Source organism: Oryx dammah, unplaced genomic scaffold (genome assembly GCF_014754425.2).
Source record: "Oryx dammah isolate SB20612 unplaced genomic scaffold, SCBI_Odam_1.1 HiC_scaffold_21, whole genome shotgun sequence".
Lineage (NCBI taxonomy): Eukaryota > Metazoa > Chordata > Mammalia > Artiodactyla > Bovidae > Oryx > Oryx dammah.
Window position 1 is genome coordinate 60,630,894 of NW_024070205.1, and position 19,086 is coordinate 60,649,979.

The 19,086-nt window shown below is 37.6% G+C and overlaps 1 protein-coding gene across 1 annotated transcript in view; it reads left to right on the forward strand.

Moving 5' to 3' along the window:
- The first annotated feature begins 4,147 nt into the window (after positions 1 to 4,147).
- USH2A (usherin) overlaps positions 4,148 to 19,086 on the forward strand; it is a 922,740-nt gene continuing 907,801 nt past the window's right edge. The window contains exons 1-2 of the mRNA XM_040262869.1: positions 4,148 to 4,828; positions 8,377 to 8,542. Of these exons, the coding sequence (XP_040118803.1) occupies positions 4,344 to 4,828; positions 8,377 to 8,542 (651 nt within the window). The 5' untranslated portion in view covers positions 4,148 to 4,343. The remainder of the gene's footprint in view (positions 4,829 to 8,376; positions 8,543 to 19,086) is intronic.

Sequence of the window (19,086 nt, forward strand, 5' to 3'; positions counted from 1 at the left end):
TTTTTAAATATTTCTGAATTCAGTTTGCTTATGCTTTATTCAGAATTTTTTTGCATTATGTATATGAGTGTGACTGGTCTTTGATTTTTCTTTCTCATATTCTTCTGTCTGTTTTATATTCTCCCTCCTTCTCCTACTCCCCACCTGTCTTTCTCACACACGTTCTCTTTTGGTTATAACTACCTCATACAATAAATTGGGAAATAGTCTTATTCCAATGGTAAGAATGTTTGTAAAAACTGGAATTATAGTTTCCCATATGTGTGGCATAACTGATTTGCACAACTGTCTGAGCCTACTGTTTTCCTTATGGGAAGAAATTTAAGGATAGACTGTAATAGAACTATTCATGTTAAAAAATAAAAGCAAAACTTTATTCTTTTTTATTGAAGCATAATTTGAAAAAAGAGCACAAATCTTAACTGTAATACTTGATGAACTTCAAAAACTGTATCCATCTGTGTGACCACCACCTGTATTAAGATGAAGACATTTCCAGCCCTCCTGCTGGCTTCCTTGAATCCTTTCCCATTTCTTCCTCTGTTTTAAAGAGAGCGTTATGTTGACCTCTTTCACCGCAGATTAGCTTTGATTATCTTTGACTTCATATGAATGGAATCATTCTAGAATGTTCTTGGGGTGTTTACCTTATTTCACTCATGATCAAGTCTGTGCGATTTTCCGTGTTGTTTCTTGTAGCAGTAGTTCACTTTTCTTTCACTGGGCTTTCACCTTCCAGTGTGTGAATATACACCATAATCTGTCCTGCAGTGGATGGAATGTGTTGTTTCCAACTGTTGCTTCTTGACTCTAAGTTGGAAATATTTTAAGGAACTTACTCAATTTTCCTAAGAACTCAAGTTTCTCATAAAATTGTCTACAACATTTTCTTATTTTGTGATTACATTGGACCCTCTGTTTTCATATCTAATATTACTTACACATCCACCATTTTTCTTTTTCTAGATTAGTTATGCCATTAGTTAGTTAATTTTAATAGAAAAATCCATGAATGCTAAAAAAACCCCAAGGATACCCCTTGATTTTGCCCATCTTCAAGACCTAAGGGCTTGCCTCAAGGGCTTGAAAAACCGTTTATTATAGTGAACTTTTCCATAATAATGAGTATGAATTTACTAATAGTTGACTAACTAAAATATCATTTTTTGAACTGTTTCAGAAGAAGGAAATGCTGATTCTAAGATGTCTTGACCATTGGAAAAAGAAATTGCTTTCAACTCTCTGTGGTAGGTAACAAAATGGTCTCAAGTTCTTTCCATTCTGTTATGTGTGCCCCCTTGCAATGTGACTGTTCTTTGAAGAGTGGAGTCAGTTTCATAGCCCTTGAATCTGAGCTTGGTCATGTGACTTCCTCTGTCAATGGAACATTAACAAATATGATATAAGCAAATGCCTGAGTAGTACTTGTACATTAGGATCTCCCAGCTTATGTTGCTGGGCATTTTTCTGCTACTATCAGAACGAGCTTAGGTTAGACTCTCACAAGTGTCAAACCAACTGCTAGACGACAGTAAGTAAGTAACGTCACTCAGTCGTGTGCGACTCTTTGTGACCCCGTGGACTGCAGCCCACCAGGCTCCTCAGTCCATGGGATTCTCCAGGCAAGAGTACTGGAGTGGGTTACCATTTCTTTCTCCAGGGGATCTTCCCGACCCAGGGATTGAACCCGGGTCTCCCACATTGGTGGCAGACGCTTTAACCTCTGAGCCACCAAGGAATCCCAGCTAGATGACAGAGAAAGGCCAAATCAGAGTATCCAGCCCCAGCCACGCTAGTTCAGAGCAGAAATACCCAGTGAATCCACAAAAATGTGGGAAAGTAATAGCACATAGTTCTTTTTATTTAACTAAATTTTCCTTCTGCCACTCTTGCTTTTGCTTTTTTCCTGTATCTCTAAGTCCCGTCTGGTGGTAGTAAGAATGCTGGTGCCCAAATCAGTTACCAGATGTGTCTTCAGATTGATAGTACTGAATTGCAGAAGTTGAGGGATATGTCAACCCACTGTCTGTCTTTGCAAATCACAGGCAGAGTTTCTGAATGTGGAGCAGAGTCACTAATCTTAGATCATCCAAACTGAGTCATGACTTCCTACTACAAAACATTAGTTGTTATGTGGTAGATGATTTCTCATCCCCTGAACAGTGACCCAAAAAATGCACTCTGAAGTACCACAATTAAAAATCAGTTAATCCCTGGATTCATAAGGCATAAAGAGAAACTAGCCATTGAATAACATGTTCTAAGACAAACATTGGTTGCATGTTTTGTTGAGGTGTGAATAATCCATTTGTCTACATCACTGTGTCCTTTATTTCCAAACATTTTTCCAGGTGTTCAGAAATTCTTACATGTTAGCAGATTTTACAGTAACATTTATTTTTTGATTCAAAACAATTGCCCTTGAAAGATTATACTAATCAACAAGACAGAGAATAGGATAATTTGACAAAAAGTAAAGATTTCCTCTGGAAGCACCTAGTTCTGATTGATAAAGCTGATATTTAAATGAATTGTGTTTAAGTCTCTTGGAAGGGGAATTTGAGAGACGGTACTTTGAATTTGTCTCTTGCTGCCTTACTAACAAGGAATGCCAAACAACCATTTCTTTCATTTTTAAACATTTCTCTAAATATGATAGCTTATAGAAAATAAAAGTGCAATGGGCTAGTTGTTTCCCAAATGAGCTTTCCATTTTTAAGACAATGGAGGGGTGGTAGTTGCTTTAGGCTATTTCTCATTTAGGATGAGATACCTCAGATGGTTGAAGAGGGTTTTGGATGTAATAAAACTACATAAAATTGACATACCATGCATTCATAAATACACACGTATTCATATCTAATCAAGCAGCTAAAAAGTCAGCAGTCCCATTGCCTCTGTAGTTTAATTAAAATTTCTGATCCTTCAAATGTACGATTTAGAAATCACATCAGATGCTGTTCATACATTTGGAAGAGGGTTTCTGGGGTGAAGAACACGGTGATCATTGAATGGGCCACAGAAACTATGAATGCAACAAGCTTTTAGAGCATCAGTACATTTGTTGCTCAGGAAAAAGAGCACTAGGAATTCTTATGTTACTGTCTGATAGTGGCAGATCGTTTTGATGACACGGCTAAAAGGATTGAGGTGCATAAAAGTGGGGGAAAGGGGAGGGGCAAAAAAGGGATTAGAGGATAAGGTGCACTGCTACTTTAAAATTATGCATGCCTGGCTGTATCCTTGTCCCTCCCACTGCTCGAGGCACTTGCTGAAGGCTTGGGGAGTTCAGTTCCAGGTGGGCCAGCCAGCAGACTGCGCTCTGAGTTTCAGGTAACCAAGCGTTTGCTGTGCAGAATCCCTGACTTGGGCACCCAAGTCTTCCTTGCAGTCATCCTTCTGCTGCGGCCTATTTGCTGAGACTTTCTGGGGGTTACCCTAGTGTTGCCAGGCAACCAGGGGCAGCGGTCCTGGGAAGAGCCATTTGTCACACTAAGGGGCCTGGTTGAAATGCAATAGAGAAATGGTAACTCAGCTTATTTATCAATACAATTACTAACACAGTATTAGGGGTCCATATGTAACCTACAAATAGTCATATGAGGAAATGCACAAACGTTTGCTAAATACTAAGGCATAGGACGGACAGATGGTGTTGGGTTTCTAATCAGCTTTACCGTGAGCTTAAAGTTGCCGCACATGCTGGGATGAGAGGGGAAGGCCCAAAGTGCTTTGCCAGCTTTATTTGGGACATCTGCAGGTTGGCTCTGCGTTAACTGCATCCCGTGTGTGTGCGTAAAGGAAATCTATACAGTTCTTTATCTTGTGAAGGAGAGTGGATGCTGCTAATTCCCTGAGGCGGAGTAGCAATCTGAAATTGCTGTGTGGGGAAATATATTAATAAAATATACGTGCATATGTATGTATCAAACTGGCTGTCCTGTGGACTTTTTCCAGTGCTTGATTCACCCAATGAAGATAGGTACCAATGAGTGTTTTGCTATAAACAGTGTACTAAAGAATGTTTTTAAGAAGTTTAATAATGTTTCTTAGGGACTCAGAATCCTCCTGCTTAGACTGCACCTAAAGTTTTAAAGACACAGCAGATTTTTCTTGACACTTAACTTTTGATTCCCAGACACCAGCTGCTACTCATGTCTTCGCCATCACCACAGAAGCCTCTGGTGTTACCCCCGTGTGAAACCACGTCTGCAGTTTCCCGAAAATGGATTTATCTCAACGTTACTTAAAGCACCCCGCAATTAAGTGCTGCTGGCCAGTGCCCTCGGCCTTCCGACTTATTTAGGAACACCTCAATCAGAGGAGAATGCTTTTGAGTCAACATGAATTGCCTGGCTCTTTCTCTGGGCTTCAGCCTCTTGTTTCCGGTCCCTGAAACATGGCTCTTTGCCTACTTTGCTTCCATCTCATGGGCTGACTCTCAAGGCCTATTCCCAAGGCTGGAGAACGTGGCAGCTTTCAAGAAGGTTTCGGTGGTGCCAACCCAAGCGACGTGTGGAATCCCAGCCCAAAGCACTTTCTGTCAGAGCTCTGCCACACCCGAGGGCCTTCGGGTCTGTCCTCAGCGGCTCTGCATTCAGGATTGCCCTTACCGATCATCGCCCCCCACCTACACCAACCTCTTCTCAGCAGGCCTCAGGGGTTGCATCATTAGAGACCAGCGTGACCTGAGTCCCAACTCCCAAAACCATTCTGCAAGTTTCATTTTTGGAAATCACCAGAGTTGCTTTGCCTCTCCTCCTGCTTCCAGGCTGGCGGCATCATTTACTCTAGCTGTGTGGTTGAAACTTGAGCAAGGAGGTGTAATGTAAGTAGCAGAGGGAGTGTAAGCTTTCCTAGGGTCCTGCAAAGTCAAGGGTATTGCAACTTGAATTCCAACCTAGAAATGAAGGCACTTTGGAATTTAGGCTAACTGAAGACCAGCTCCTACATGAGGCTTTTCTGGTCAACTTCATTTGACCAAATATTTTTTTCCCTAAATTCAAAGTGCTTTCCCCTTTCCATGAATGAAGTGAACCCTCAAGAGTATGTTAAAATAATTTCATGGCAGGCAGACATGTTTATACCTGGCTCGTTTTTTTTTCCCCCCAGTAGTTTAGCTAAACCTTTAGTCTTAGTTTTCAGAGGCTCAGCCAGGCTCACTGTGAGTTGTAAGGCATGGGGACTAGTAATACAAATAATGTATACTTTCAAGGTCTTGGTCTAGGCTTGTATAAGCAACCTGCCTTTACTAGAGTATACAGTTGTCATTAGGCAGTGAACTCTCTGAGTGCTGGGGACTGTTTCTGCATTCTTCTTTCCCTAGGAAGACTTGTTTGTTTAACTCATTGTGAAAGATGTTCAATAATGAGTTAAACAAATGAATGACACCTCATGTCTGAAAAGAGATCGCTTTTAGCCCTTTGCTTCCTGGTGTTTTTATCCATTAGGAAATATATAGAAAAGCATAAAAGATTCTCAGAAGTTCATGCCATTGACCCCATCAGAAATGCCTTTGGTGAATTTGGTGTGGGGCTTTGTTAACAATTTTTGGTTATTTTTAATAATCACCTGATTTTCATTCTGTAATAGTTTCTAAAATGGATATCCAATGTTTTCCTTAAATGTTTAGAGCCAATCTGGAAATGAAAATAAATAGGACAGTTTTGAGACTTTTTTTTTTTTGCTTATCTTTCTTCTTCCCATGGAGCTTCTGGCTCTTCCCTTTGTGATGTTTTCTTTGTATGAGGATGTTGGCCAAGTATCTGAAAACTCATGAAACAAACCAGAAAAGTCTTACAATCTCATAAGCAAATAAGACTTAAATATCTATGATGTTTAGTTTTAATTTGCCAAGTGAAAGTTGGCATTTTTTCATTTTCTTTTATTTGGAGTGAAAATTATCTGAAACCATTACCTCTGTTTCTGTATGTACCCTAAAAAAACACCCTGTTTTCTTACTGTTTGAAATGTCAGTAAATCCAACTTATTTAGTTTATGTAACTAGTGTCCAAAGAGTCTTAAAATATTGTCTCTTGACGAATATGGCTAGGATGAAATTATTTTTTCTAAATTTTTCCAGGGGATATGTCTCTACAAAATTCATCTTCTATTGGTATCATTTTGTATAAATAAGACAGAGGAACATTTATAGAGGTAGTAGCACATGGTTTACGGTTTTGAGAGTTCCAAGCATCAAGGTCGTTTCCATTCTCAAAACTAAAATACCTGTGGGAATTGGGGAATTTCGCGGTGTTTGTACTAGATAAGTAAAACAAACAAAACATGGATTATCCAATTATTGTTTATCCAGGAGCAAAATAAATCCAGTTCCTAAATATTTTGCTACCTGCCTTCCTCTCACATTCATTATCTACTGAAGCAAGTATGTTTACAGGCAAACAAAATAGCAAGGAAGATAATCAATAACATATTAAGAAATGCATTTTCAGTAAGCTTGGGGAAATAAGCCTGCATTTGGCAAATACATTCTTGAGTAATGGTCAAATTCTAACTTGTAGATTTAAACTCAAGAAAAACGAATGGAGGCAATCTCTTCTTGGATTGTTTAAGACATAGAAGTGAGGAATAGAGAGAAACTTTAATTCCAGTGACTGAGAAATATTCTATTGTTGAATCACAATAGAATTTTCATAAAATCATATCTCTGCTTTATATAAAATCTGTATGTCAACTAAACCTATTTGCCTAATATAAAATATATTTTTCATAACTTGATCACCAAATATATGTGCAAAATAGAGTAAAAAAGTGAGAGTGAAATAGTAACTGTTAAGTATTCTCTGATCATATCATCACCTCTCAACTCTCAGAAAAAATGCAAATGAGGAGGAATGATTTGTGCGAAAAATGTGTCCTTTAAGGAAAGTTTTAAAAACATATTTAGCAATAGTTCTGGGTTGGCCCAGTCTTACCTTTGCCTCTTTGATTCTTTATACTCAGATCACTAACTCATCATTTTTTGGGGGGAGGGGGAGGATCTACTATATACCAGGCTATGCTGCTATTGTCAGACAGCTCATGATTGAATAGGAAGACAGATGGATGGGTGTTATGTCCAAAGCAGCACAATAAGTGAGCAGCAAGGAAGACCTCTTAAGAACCTTGAGAAGGTTGGGTTCCAGGATCAGACATTATCTTGGAGATGTCTGAGCTGAGTAAGAGGCAAATGGGTGAAGGAAGGAGCTCAGACTCCTCTGGGACTTGATGGTCTTCTCCACCTTGGGATATACCACCTCCTTGAGTTCTTGGTTGGGAGATGCAGGCTGATAAGCATCTTTAATAGCTAGTTACTTGGAAGAGATATTTGTGCTTAATGTTCATGATATTTCTCTCTAAATATCAGGTTTGGGGGACTAATCTCCTTAGGAGATTCTTCTCTCCTGCAAAAGTTGAACTGCTAGATTGAAATGTAATTGGAAATGGGCTCAAGTTCATATCTGTTTCTTCTCAGTGGGTACAGAGTGGCTAAGGCGTGTGCAATGATATAGTTTGTATAAAATAAAATCACTTATACTAAACATAAATCAGTGGAGAATATAGAAAACATAAAACATGTCTCTTTAAAGGGATGAGAAAATAGTGCCATTGTAATCAGGATATAAGTTATTTTTAAAAATAACATGATTTGATAACTGGCCTGACAGTTAATTTTCTGAAAATTCTTCTATTTTATCAAAATATTTCACTGTAGTTTTAGACGATTCCATGACCTTTCATCCCAGATCATTACCATGATCTCAGTGCCCCAATTGGGCTTTGTGGTCATGGCGAGCTGGGCAGTCATCTTACAGACACTGGCTTTGGCTTCTGGCCAGTTGATGATGAGCTAAATAAAGACTATAGTTGTCCATTCTCCATTTCATCATGGGAATTAAATAGAGCGATTCTGACTTCAGGGCTAGCAGTTTAGAGCCTTCTATGGACACTAAACTATCTTTACATTAAAAAAAAAAAAGAGGAGGAGAAAATGATTTGCTCTGGTGGCTCAATAGCCAAGCAGAATGTGGTGTATTGTGCCGCTTCCTATAAAAGAAATGGCAGAGGAGCTAATGAGCCAATAGGCTAAATATTGGTTTTGCAGGATGATTCAACCACTTGAGCTGCCACCATGAATCTCTAATAAAGGGAGTGAAGGTTCTAGCAGATGTACGATAAATAAGAACTCTATCTTTATTGAAATTAAAGGGCCTCTTAATTGAAAGAAAGCTGGCCTGAATATGATGACCTTCGGGTACTTGTTCACTGTGACCTTTGATTAGAGTTTGGGATCTGTTGCACCACCTCACTGGACAATGTGATAGCCTGTCTTTTGGTTGGAAACTGACCTTTTCTCTTTTCTGGTTGTTTCCCAAGGTGTGTTATAGAAAAAACAGTGGATGGGCAGATTGTATTCAAACTTACAATATCTGAGAAAGAGACCATGTTTTATTACTGCACAGTAAATGGTTTGCAGCCTCCAATAAAAGTAATGACACTGGGGAGAATTCTTGTGAAGAAATGGATTCATCTTAGTGTGCAGGTGAGTAAAATAAAAAATATTTAACATTTGGTTAAGCACAAGGATCCATCTTCCTTTTTTTTCTTTAAATGGCATCTTCCCATAAGATGTGAAGCACTACCTTTCAGATCTTAACTATTTGTAAGTGACAACTAAAGAAAAACAATATTTAAATGACCTAACGATGTATCTTTTGAAATTTCAGTATTTCCCCCTCAAAATTGCAGTGAAAATGTCCACAGATGCTTAGGACAGTCCCATCTGGAGTAATATCCTCAGGAAAGTTTTGTTTTATTTGCTTAGTATATTTTATTTTGTTTAAAAATGTGTAACAGCTCTTTTGCTGTCTAGTACTAATTTTAATAGTCATGCAGTATTAAGACCTTGGCCTGGATTTTACAGCTGTCTTTTCTAGGTAGTCTCTGATGATATGAATACAATTTGACTGTTGCATTTAAAATGCTGACCTTAGAACTAATGAACTTTACATATCAGGCACTCAAAAGGTGTTATATGATTACTTTAGTTGTCAACAACAGTTTGTGTTTGCCTTAGAAGTTGCTAAAGGCTGAGATAACTGTGAGACGGCTGCTATTTTATAGTTCTCGGGAATACACAGTTTCTTCTTTGGTTTCTTTAGGGCTCTGGAAGGGTCCAGTGCAGTCTTAAGTCACCCTTGCCTTTTACACCAGAGGTACTGTGTACCATAGTTCCCAGTATATGGTCTCACGTTGTTCAGTTAGGCTCTGCAACCTCCCGAACTTCAGCCCACCAGACTCCTCTGTTCTCCACTATCTCCTGGAGTTTGCTCAAATTCATGTCCATTGAGCTGGTGATGCTGTCTAACCATCTCATCCTCTGCTGTCCCCTTCTCCTTTTGCCTTCAATCTTTCCCAGCATCAGGGTCTTTTCCAATGAGTCAGTTCTTCGCATCAGGTGGCCAAAGTATTGGAGCATCAGTGTGAGTCTGCTCTCGCAGGTGCACCCCAGTGTGGTCCATGCCAACACCATTTGCCTTAGAGGACGTTTGTAGCCTTGTGTACTTCATGAAAATCTTTGATTTATTACATTTCCCCAACTCTGAAGCAGGTAGACTTCCTTATGTTACTACCATGGTTCTTGGCTTCCTTAATAGAAATTGATTAGAGGCCAGACAAATAATTCAGGCAAGCCTTTACTGGGTCCCCTGCTGTAGCGGGGCGGGGGGAGGGGGTGGGTCGCAAAAACAAGTAACAGTTTCCCTTGCTCGCTCTTTGAGGTGAGGTGCAAGCTGATTCCTTGTATGTGGTGAGAATAGGAACAGGTCCAGGGTCAGACCAGAGAGATGACTTAAGTGGGTTGCTACCTCTTTGGTGATGCTATGTGCATGGGACATGTGCAGTACCCTGATTTTGGTCTCAGCTCTTCAGAAGTGGCATGTGGGTTTTTTCATCTTCTCTTATTGTCCATAATTTGCCCCAACTGAATATGTACCCAGTTATTTTTAATCTTTTATAGTTTCTTTGTATGTTGTTGCCCCAGGAGACATTGTCCAGGGTTCGATCCCTGGGTTGGGAAGATCCCCTGGGGAAGGGAAAAGCTACCCACTCCAGTATTCTGGCCTGGAGAATTCCATGGACTATATAGTCCACGGGGTCGCAAAGAGTCAGATACGACTGAGCAAGTTTCACTCGTTCACTCAAGCACTGCTGCAAGGGGTCCCAGGTTCCACTTAAAGTGTCTTGAGAATTGTTATTTGGATACAGTATACTAACACATATATATGGAATTTAGAAAGATGGTAATGATGACCCTGTATGCAGGACAGCAAAAAAGACACAGATGTGTATAGCGGACTTTTGGACTCAGAGGGAAAGGGAGAGGGTGAGATGATTTGGGAGAGGGGCATTGAAACATGTATAATATCATGTAGGAATCGAATCGCCAGTCTATGTCCGATGCAGGATGCGGCATGCTTGGGGCTGGTACACGGGGATGACCCAGAGAGATGTTGTGGGGAGGGGGGTGGGAGGGGGGTTCATGTTTGGGAACGCATGTACACCCGTGGTGGATTCATGTCAATGTATGGCAAAACCAATACAGAATTGTAAAGTAAAATAAAAAAAAAAATAAAGTCTATTTCAGTGTAGATCCTATTATTGAGGATTTAAATACACTTTAAACATATCTTTGTTTGGTCTGATTGTAACTGTGAAATTCCTCTACTCATGTGCGCTGGATTGCATTAAAAGCCTTAAAAAGGACATTTGAAATAGAAACGCAGAGAGGTGATTGAACGCAGAGAGGAAATGATTAATTTCCATAGGAGGGTATTGGCAAAGTGATCTTCAATCAGCACGTTAGGCTTATCTACCCTGCTTTTTGGTAGGATATGAGTTTAGCAAATTCAGTTGGCAGGGAGCAGGGTTTCTATGCCACCAGGGTTGAAAGAACCTGCAAAAAGGTAGGTCACATCTGGTATCTATTGCAATGATGGATTCGGTCTGTCTATGCTTGCCTCTCATTTATTCAGTAGTTAGCAGATACAAGACTTATTATATATCTTGTCCATTCTGACTGCTGCCAGTGTACCAGAACCAGAATTGGGTTATAAAAATATGGAAATAGAAACCACTGAATAAGTGGACTCCACAAAAGATATCAAATGAGTATATTTATTTGTTGCATAGTTTTGTATCAGTAATGATGAACAAATGCTTTTTACTTGCCTTTATTTTGCCTTACCTGTGAAACTGTGCCATGTTTTGGTAGGCAGTAGTACATTAAAAGCTTTACAAAGAAAGTTTAAAAATCTAAAAGTGAAGAGGTAACCATGACTGAATTACTCCCCTAGGAGTCAGATGCTCTTAGAGTGCCTATTGAAATCAGCATTATCATTTCAATACATGTCAAATAAGAGTCACTTCCTAGTTTAGGCAAAATTTCTTTATAAATCTTTAAATCCTCGTCTTCTTTCAAGAAAGGCTAAAGTACTTATGATTTAATGAGACACCTTTATTTCATAACTATTTGACTATCAAGAGAAAACTTGTCCTTTCCAATTTGTGCTCTTCTTTTATTTATTTATTTTTATGTAAGTTTTTTTTAAATCCCTATTCTACTTTTTACATTAAAACTACAGAACAAAACAGTCATAAAGCAGGAAAATCACGCAGACTGGATTTTAATCATCTGGTATTTATTGATAGATATGGGGATACCCAGCATTTTGGAGATCTGTATTCATTCAAATAATAATTAAAGAGCAGTTATTTAAACTGGAGATCTGCATAGCATTCCTTTAAATTGGACACAAGTCTGAATACATTTGGGCTTCCCTGGTGGCTCATACAGTAAAGAACCTGCCTGCAATGCAGGAGGCCTGAGTTTGATCCCTGGGTCAGAAAGATCGCCTGGAGAAGGGAATGGCTACCCACTCCGGTATTCTTGCTTAGAGAATTCCATGGGCAGAGGAGCCTGGCAGGGTTGCAAAGAGTTGGACATGCCTGAGCGATTAACACCTTAACTTCTCACTTCTGATATATTTAAGATATTAAGATACTTATAAAGTTATAGATGCTAAATAAAGAAGGTACTCATTCCTAAAAAGTGATACAAAAAGAAGTGGGAAGAATAACAGGTAAGGAGAAGAGAAATCTGACTCAGGTAATGCTACAGGTAATGCTACTCTGTAGTCTTAACAAATATACTTAGCTCAGTTTTCTTATGTGATAAGAGGATTGGGCTAGATGTGCAAAACAAGGCTTCCTGGAATTCTTTGTTGAGAAGAAGTGTGGGAAGCTGTTAATTTGTGTAGGGTTGTCTGGATAGACATGGTTAAGTGACACAGCCAGCTCCTCAAGTGATGCTCGGGATTATGCTTTTGCCCCTGCTTCCCTCTGCGGTCTGTAATTTACACAGCAATGTTTTTGGTAGACTTCTTGGCCAAGATATGGACAAGTGCAACTTGTAACTCTTTCACTATTTAACTGCAAAGAATATATTTTAAATGTGAAATGTAACTTATTCTCTGTTGCTTTATTATCGAGTGCATCCAAATTCTGTTTAATTTGGGGATCAGGGCCTTCATCATGCTGGGCATAGGACAGAACACATACTTGATAATCTGGCTTAGTCAAGTTTAAAATTGCAAGGCTATAGTTAATGTATATATGTATGTCTTTACTCATCCTCCAATATGGCCACAGTCAATTCATTTCCATGGTATGTGCATGTGTGTGTGTGTGTGTGTGTGTGTCTATAAAACTAAAATACCTTTACTCATAGATTTGGCTCAGAAACCAGAATTTAACTTACATAGACATAGTGACATAAAATTAATTAACCGACCTGGCCTTGTACCTTACCTCAGAGAGTTCACTTAGTGTCAGCTTTCCATCAGTAAAATCAGAATTCTAATTTCCCAAATCTAAAAAAAAGAAATGAGTTTTAAATAATTAAATCCCTGGGCAAAAAAAAATGGTGCTAGGATGAGTCAGACATTCCAAATTTTGGAGGTCTATTTTCCTAAACAAAAAAAAATGCCTGATATTACTGTAATGGATCTAACAGCTTTTATTCAAGAAATAGCATTTTGAAGCTTCAACCTGTTGGAAAATGATTAGTTTTTAAATTAATATTCATTCAGGGACTTGAATCTGACATGATTGCCAATTTAAATTTTACTTTGGGGTTTAATATATTGGCTATTTCAAATTATATCAAGCTGAAATTCGTTATGTCATATTTTTTGTACTAAAACTGGAAAAAAATCAATTCAGACTTTTTATTATCAAATGGGGAACACTGATAACATTAGCAGATTTTTTAAAGCTTCGTTTTCATATTGTATCAGCATGTTATGGTTATTTTAAGAGATCTCTTTGGATTTTCTTTTTTTTTTTAGGTTTTAAAATATGTAAAAGGATTTTACTTCAGCAGTTTGTTAGGGCTTGGTGAGTAAAGCAGCTTGGAAGGATATTGACATTCTGTTGTGTATCATTTAAAAGTAAAACCTCAGAGTTTCCTATGAAAACAGTTTTCCCCTAAATAGTTCTACATGTTTTATAAGACCAATAGCATCAAAGAATCATTAGTAACCCTTTAATAATTATGCTGAAATGTAGTAGTAGTCTATAATTAGAAGCTGATGAAATACTGCAAGTGTGGAAGCAAGAATTGGTTTAGCAATGAGTTTTTCACTACATCTATGCTATTTTGAGGACTCCTTGAAACACTGACAAGTCAAGAGCCACAGATGGTCCTAGCTACAATAATGTGAAAAAGAGCAGTTCTAATATAATACAGAGAAGAGAAAAAAAAAAAAATACATGGGTAAATAAAGTTTCAGGGATCAATACATGAAGAATAGGAGTTTCATAATCATAGTTTGTTCATGAAATATGTTCTTTTGATTTATGTATTCAATCTGAAAAAGGGAAACTATTGATGGTTCTGGAGAAAAATAAAATGCAATTTAACCAACATTTGTTAGAATAGATAAACTAACTCTCTCAATTAATCTCTGGAGTGTATGCCCATGTGCACACTTTATAAAGGTATTTCCATGTCTCTATTGATTGAGGGAACATAAACTGTCCTTGCAACCTCATGGAAGCTTCTTCATTCATTTCAGGAAGCTCTGTGTACTGGGATTCTCCTGAGAGCACCACCTCAACTCCTACCACAAGAGAATCTCAATCCATAGGATTCCTTTAATACATTTTATTGCTTTAAACTGTAATTATTTACATGTATATGAAAGCCTTCTGTTTGTGTCTAGTCAGTCGAATATCACCCAAGTTAGGGGAATAGTTTGTCACTTGAAACAAATTAAAGATCAATAGAATTTAACAAAGCTTTTCAGAATACTCAGTTAAAAATGATGATAATAAAAGCTGTGATTATTGAGCCTAGTTCGTTGTACTGGATTAAAAAAGGAGCCTTGCCAAGGTTAAATTTCCTGCCTGAATTTAAAATCAAGTTTCCCTGACCTTTACCTAAAAAATAATAAACTGCTATGAACCTAGATCACTGTAAAGACAAGAAGTACTTGTATCAGAAGTACAAAGAGTATCAAAATTCTCTAAACGTCCCCTTGACAAAAACCAAGAACTGAAAAGACATATTTGCAAAGTAAATATAAATTAATTTTCATACATGTTTGTACATATTTGTAATGTCAATGTTTATAATGCTTCACTTATTTACATGATTTGTACAAATAATTAAAATCAACATATTTTTATGATTATACTCTCATTGATACAGGTGGCTTAATGCATAAAATTTTACGTTATGTTCTCAATATCTCTATGGTTTATAACAGTCAGGAAAGACCATGGTGGGCTAAAGAAAGAATATTCTACTTAGCCTTCCCTGGTCACCTGATCCATGACATACAGAACCAAGCCCTGTAACAATACAGTAAAAATAAGAAGGCAGAATTTTTACCACTTGATTAGAAAAAGGTAAAACCATCCAAGTGAAAATTAATTTTTGTCTTTGCATGGGACTTTAAAATATCATATATAATAAAAAGGCAAAGTTCAATTCTTGATATCTTACTTAAAAATTGTGCAACCCTAGGAAAATGATGTAACTCCTTGAACTGTTAGATACCCATGACAATTGGGAACAAAGATAAACCCAGCGTATTTAAATTCTACCATAAATGTGACATGTAAAGAAAAAAATATCTGATGAAGTAGTGATACTTTACAGTCTGCTGTGATGGAACTTACAGTTTATTAGAAAAGACAAATAATCACGCCAATGAAAGCCAAATTATGACTTTGATAAGATCTATGGGATCATCTGAAGGACCATTTGATCAAATCTCTGAAGTCAAGAAAGGCTTACTTGGAGGAAATTGTATTAGATGTGTGTATTAGTTTTCTGGGCTTTCCCTAAAATCCACACACTGGGTAGCTTAAAACAACAAAAGTGTATTCTTTTCCAGTAGAAGTTTGAAATCAAGGTATCTGCAAGACCATGCTCTGTCTGAAATCTATAGAGGGGTAGCCTTACTTGCTGCTCCTCGTGTTTACCAGCAATCCTTTGTTTTTAGACGCATTGCTCTCATCGCTGCCTCCAACATCACATGACCATCTTCTCCATTGTGTGTCAGTGTCTTCTCTTTTTATAAGAACACCTGTCATGCTGGGTTAGCATCCATCCTAATTCAGTATGACTTCATCTTAACTGGATTATATCCACAAAAACTATTCCAAAATAAGGTCATGTTAACAGGCACAGGGGTTAGGACTTCAAGCTGTCTTTTTGGGATTGTCGTAATTTAACTGATAGTATGTATTCAAAAGAACATATGGAACTGAACTAGGCAACCTGAGTAGAGAAGAACATTCCATCCATATGGAGCACATGGTACAAATGCCCTTTGGTAAAAGGGACTCTGTTGCATATGAGATACTAAAAGGCCAGTGTGGGGGTGGAGTACAGCAGACAAGCAGAGCTGCATGCAAAATGAAGCCAGTGCCACTGAAAGAGACTATGTTTTAAAGATCACTGTGGTCACGTTAAATTTTTTTCAAGGGGACTCTATGGAAATACTTTATATAGGGAACAGAGGGTGAGGGAAGAAGTTGGGGAAGGAGGGAAAATATATGGCCTGGGCAGATGTTGGTTGCAGTGAAGAAGAAAAATTTGCATGAGGACAAGAAAAAAAGATTGTTAAAGTTAGAGTCCAGGTGAGATATAAGTATACCTTGGACTATGTTGGCAATAATAGATACACAGAGAAGTGGTCAGCTTTAAAATCTATTTAGGAATTAAAATCAAAGGACTTGTTGATTGAAAGAGAGTAGAGGTTAAGGTAAAGGGAGATGTTTATAAATCCCAGATTATTGGCTTTTGGATGATTGTATGAATAATAGTTTCATTTGCCCAAAGAGATACATTGGAAGAGACTTCTTACAAGCTAGACTGCAGCTCAGAGCAGTAATTCTCAACTCTAGAAATCATTAGCATCATTGAGAAGCTTTCAAAAATATTCAGATGCCAACACTCCAGCATGTCTTCGTGGCTCTGAGGTGGGGCCCAAGTAGTGTTTATTCTTTTCCTTCCTTCCTTGATGGATTACAAAATGTATAATAAAATAATCAGAATTTAAGGTAGGAAATGGCCTGCTGCAATTCAGGTTTGTTAGGAAGGTTCCATAAAGAACGTAGGATCTGAGTTAACTCTTAAAGGAAACTAGGCTTTTACCTAGGTAGAAAAGAGGAGGAAGGAACTCTATATATCAGGAATGGGTGAGCAATTCCTGGGACATGAGACTAACATAAGATGTTTGTAAGGGTAAGAGTGGTCTGAGTTTCTTAGAAATATATCATGTATTAAATAAAGAAGGCTGGAAAAAGTGGCTTAGATGTTTACATAGTGCTATGAATTTTTTATTTTTATTTTTTTCTCCCTCTGACAGGCAACCCATATTTTGTCACATGCTTCTAATCCATTGTGTTTCATAACTGTTATTTACCTTAGTATATACACAATATACATGTATACATCAAAAGAAAATATTTGTCTAGTTAATATGTGCAAAGAGATCATCACGCCTCTCATTGCAGTGTTTAGACTTTACAAGTCTGAATGTTATCAGTCTAATATTTCATAGCAAAAATTTAAGTTCAGTAAGATCTTTCCTCTGAAAACACCTCTAATCAAAATCTAAAGCAAACCATGGATAAATTAACATTTAAACTTAGAAACTGCTATTTGAAAAATTTAGCAATTTTTCTTGCCAGAAAATGGTCGACTCTCAGCCAATAGCTATAAAATGCATGATATATACAAAAGGAAAATACATACAAATATTATAGTGCACATTATTCCATATACTACTAAAATCGAAAACTGCAACAAAAAGTATTTTCCAGCATCTACTTATCTGTTTGAACAATCTCTGGTCTTGCAAATGCCACTATGGTAATTCTGTCAAATTTTTAATGGTTAAAATTTGATGGTAGTGCTTTTTAAAACCTATATTATCTAATAGAATTGTCATTTATATTATATCACTTTCATCTAAAAGCCAAATATAGTAAGACAGATAATTTTTGCTTCTTTTGAGGGTAGGCATTTCTGTGCCCACAGGGCTAACTGAAGCCTTCAGTTATACATGAACAATTCCCACTAAAGTCAGAAAGAGCAGCGTGCATATAACCTAGGGCAGAATTTGGCCTATGGTATGTATCGCTTGGTAATGGAATAGAGAATATGACTTTATTTAAACATGGCCTTGAATAGTTTTATTTTCCCATACAATTTCCCCTGGTATTTCTCTCTCTAAAATGCAACCTTCAAAAATATTCCAAGCAGCTGTATTGTTCTGGATACATAATAAGAGCATATGTTCAAGATACCAGTTTAGATATCTCTGAGCCAAAGAAAGAATAGTCAAATTATAAAAACTTTCCAAAGAATGGAAAGGCTTTAATGGATATGCTAGTCTTTCCATTATCTAACTACAACAGAGAAAAGTGATATTTAAAAATTACATATACATCATACATATGTATATAATTGTGTGCTTAGTTGCTCAGTCATGTTTGTGTATTTATATGTGTGTGTGTATTTATATATATATATAGTAAGCATATTAGGAAAAGCAGCTTCACTTTACTTTCTAAAGATTACATGAAATAATCTCAGAAAAAATTGTATATTCTAGAAGTAGAAAAATAGTTGGATTTTTTGGTTTATGATTAGTTTTCATGGTTCTCAGTTTAAGGAGAGAAAGGGAAAAGAAAAGGGAAAAGTCAGAAGGTGGTCAAGTTGAGGGTGGGGGGAGGGGAGGAGAGCCAGAACCCAGAGCTCAGAAGAGGAGACTCAGTCCATGCCAATTTCACTGTGGTGCGGTTGACCAAGAAAACCGAGATTATGGATATGTAGTATGCAATTTTAAGATGTTTTCTGGGATGCAAATCCCTTGTGTTGTAGTTATTTGCCCCAAGTCAATTATAGCTAGCTATTTGCGGGGAAGGGTTGGCACTTTAGGGAATCTATAGAAGAGTTGGTTTCAATGTTTGGGTTGAGTGAGAGGTAGCTAGAAGAAATAAACAAGTGAGCTGGAAATAAGATGAGTTCTGTGGGAATATGCATTGGGACAAATGGTGGCCATTATTATTTAATCCCCTAAAATACCTCTAACAATTTCAGGCAGAAAATCTCAAAGTTTGTGGGAAAAGGCTTTTATAAATATCGAAGAGAAGTGAGACCCCAGAAATTCTGAAAACTGAGGAGCACTAAACTAGGAGAGAGCCCATCTAGATAGTACTTCTTTATGTTTAATTGACTTATTTGGAGATAATTGTGTATTTGTAAACATTCACAGAATGTGCTCCACTGGAGAAGGGAATGGCAAACCACTTCAGTATTCTTGCCTTGAGAACCCCATGAATAGTATGAAAAGGCAAAATGATAGGATACCAAAAGAGGTACTCCCCAGGTCAGTAGGTGCCCAATATACTACTGGAGATCAGTGGAGAAATAACTGCAGAAAGAATGAAGGGATGGAGCCAAAGCATAAACAATACCCAGCTGTGGATGTGACTGGTGATAGAAGC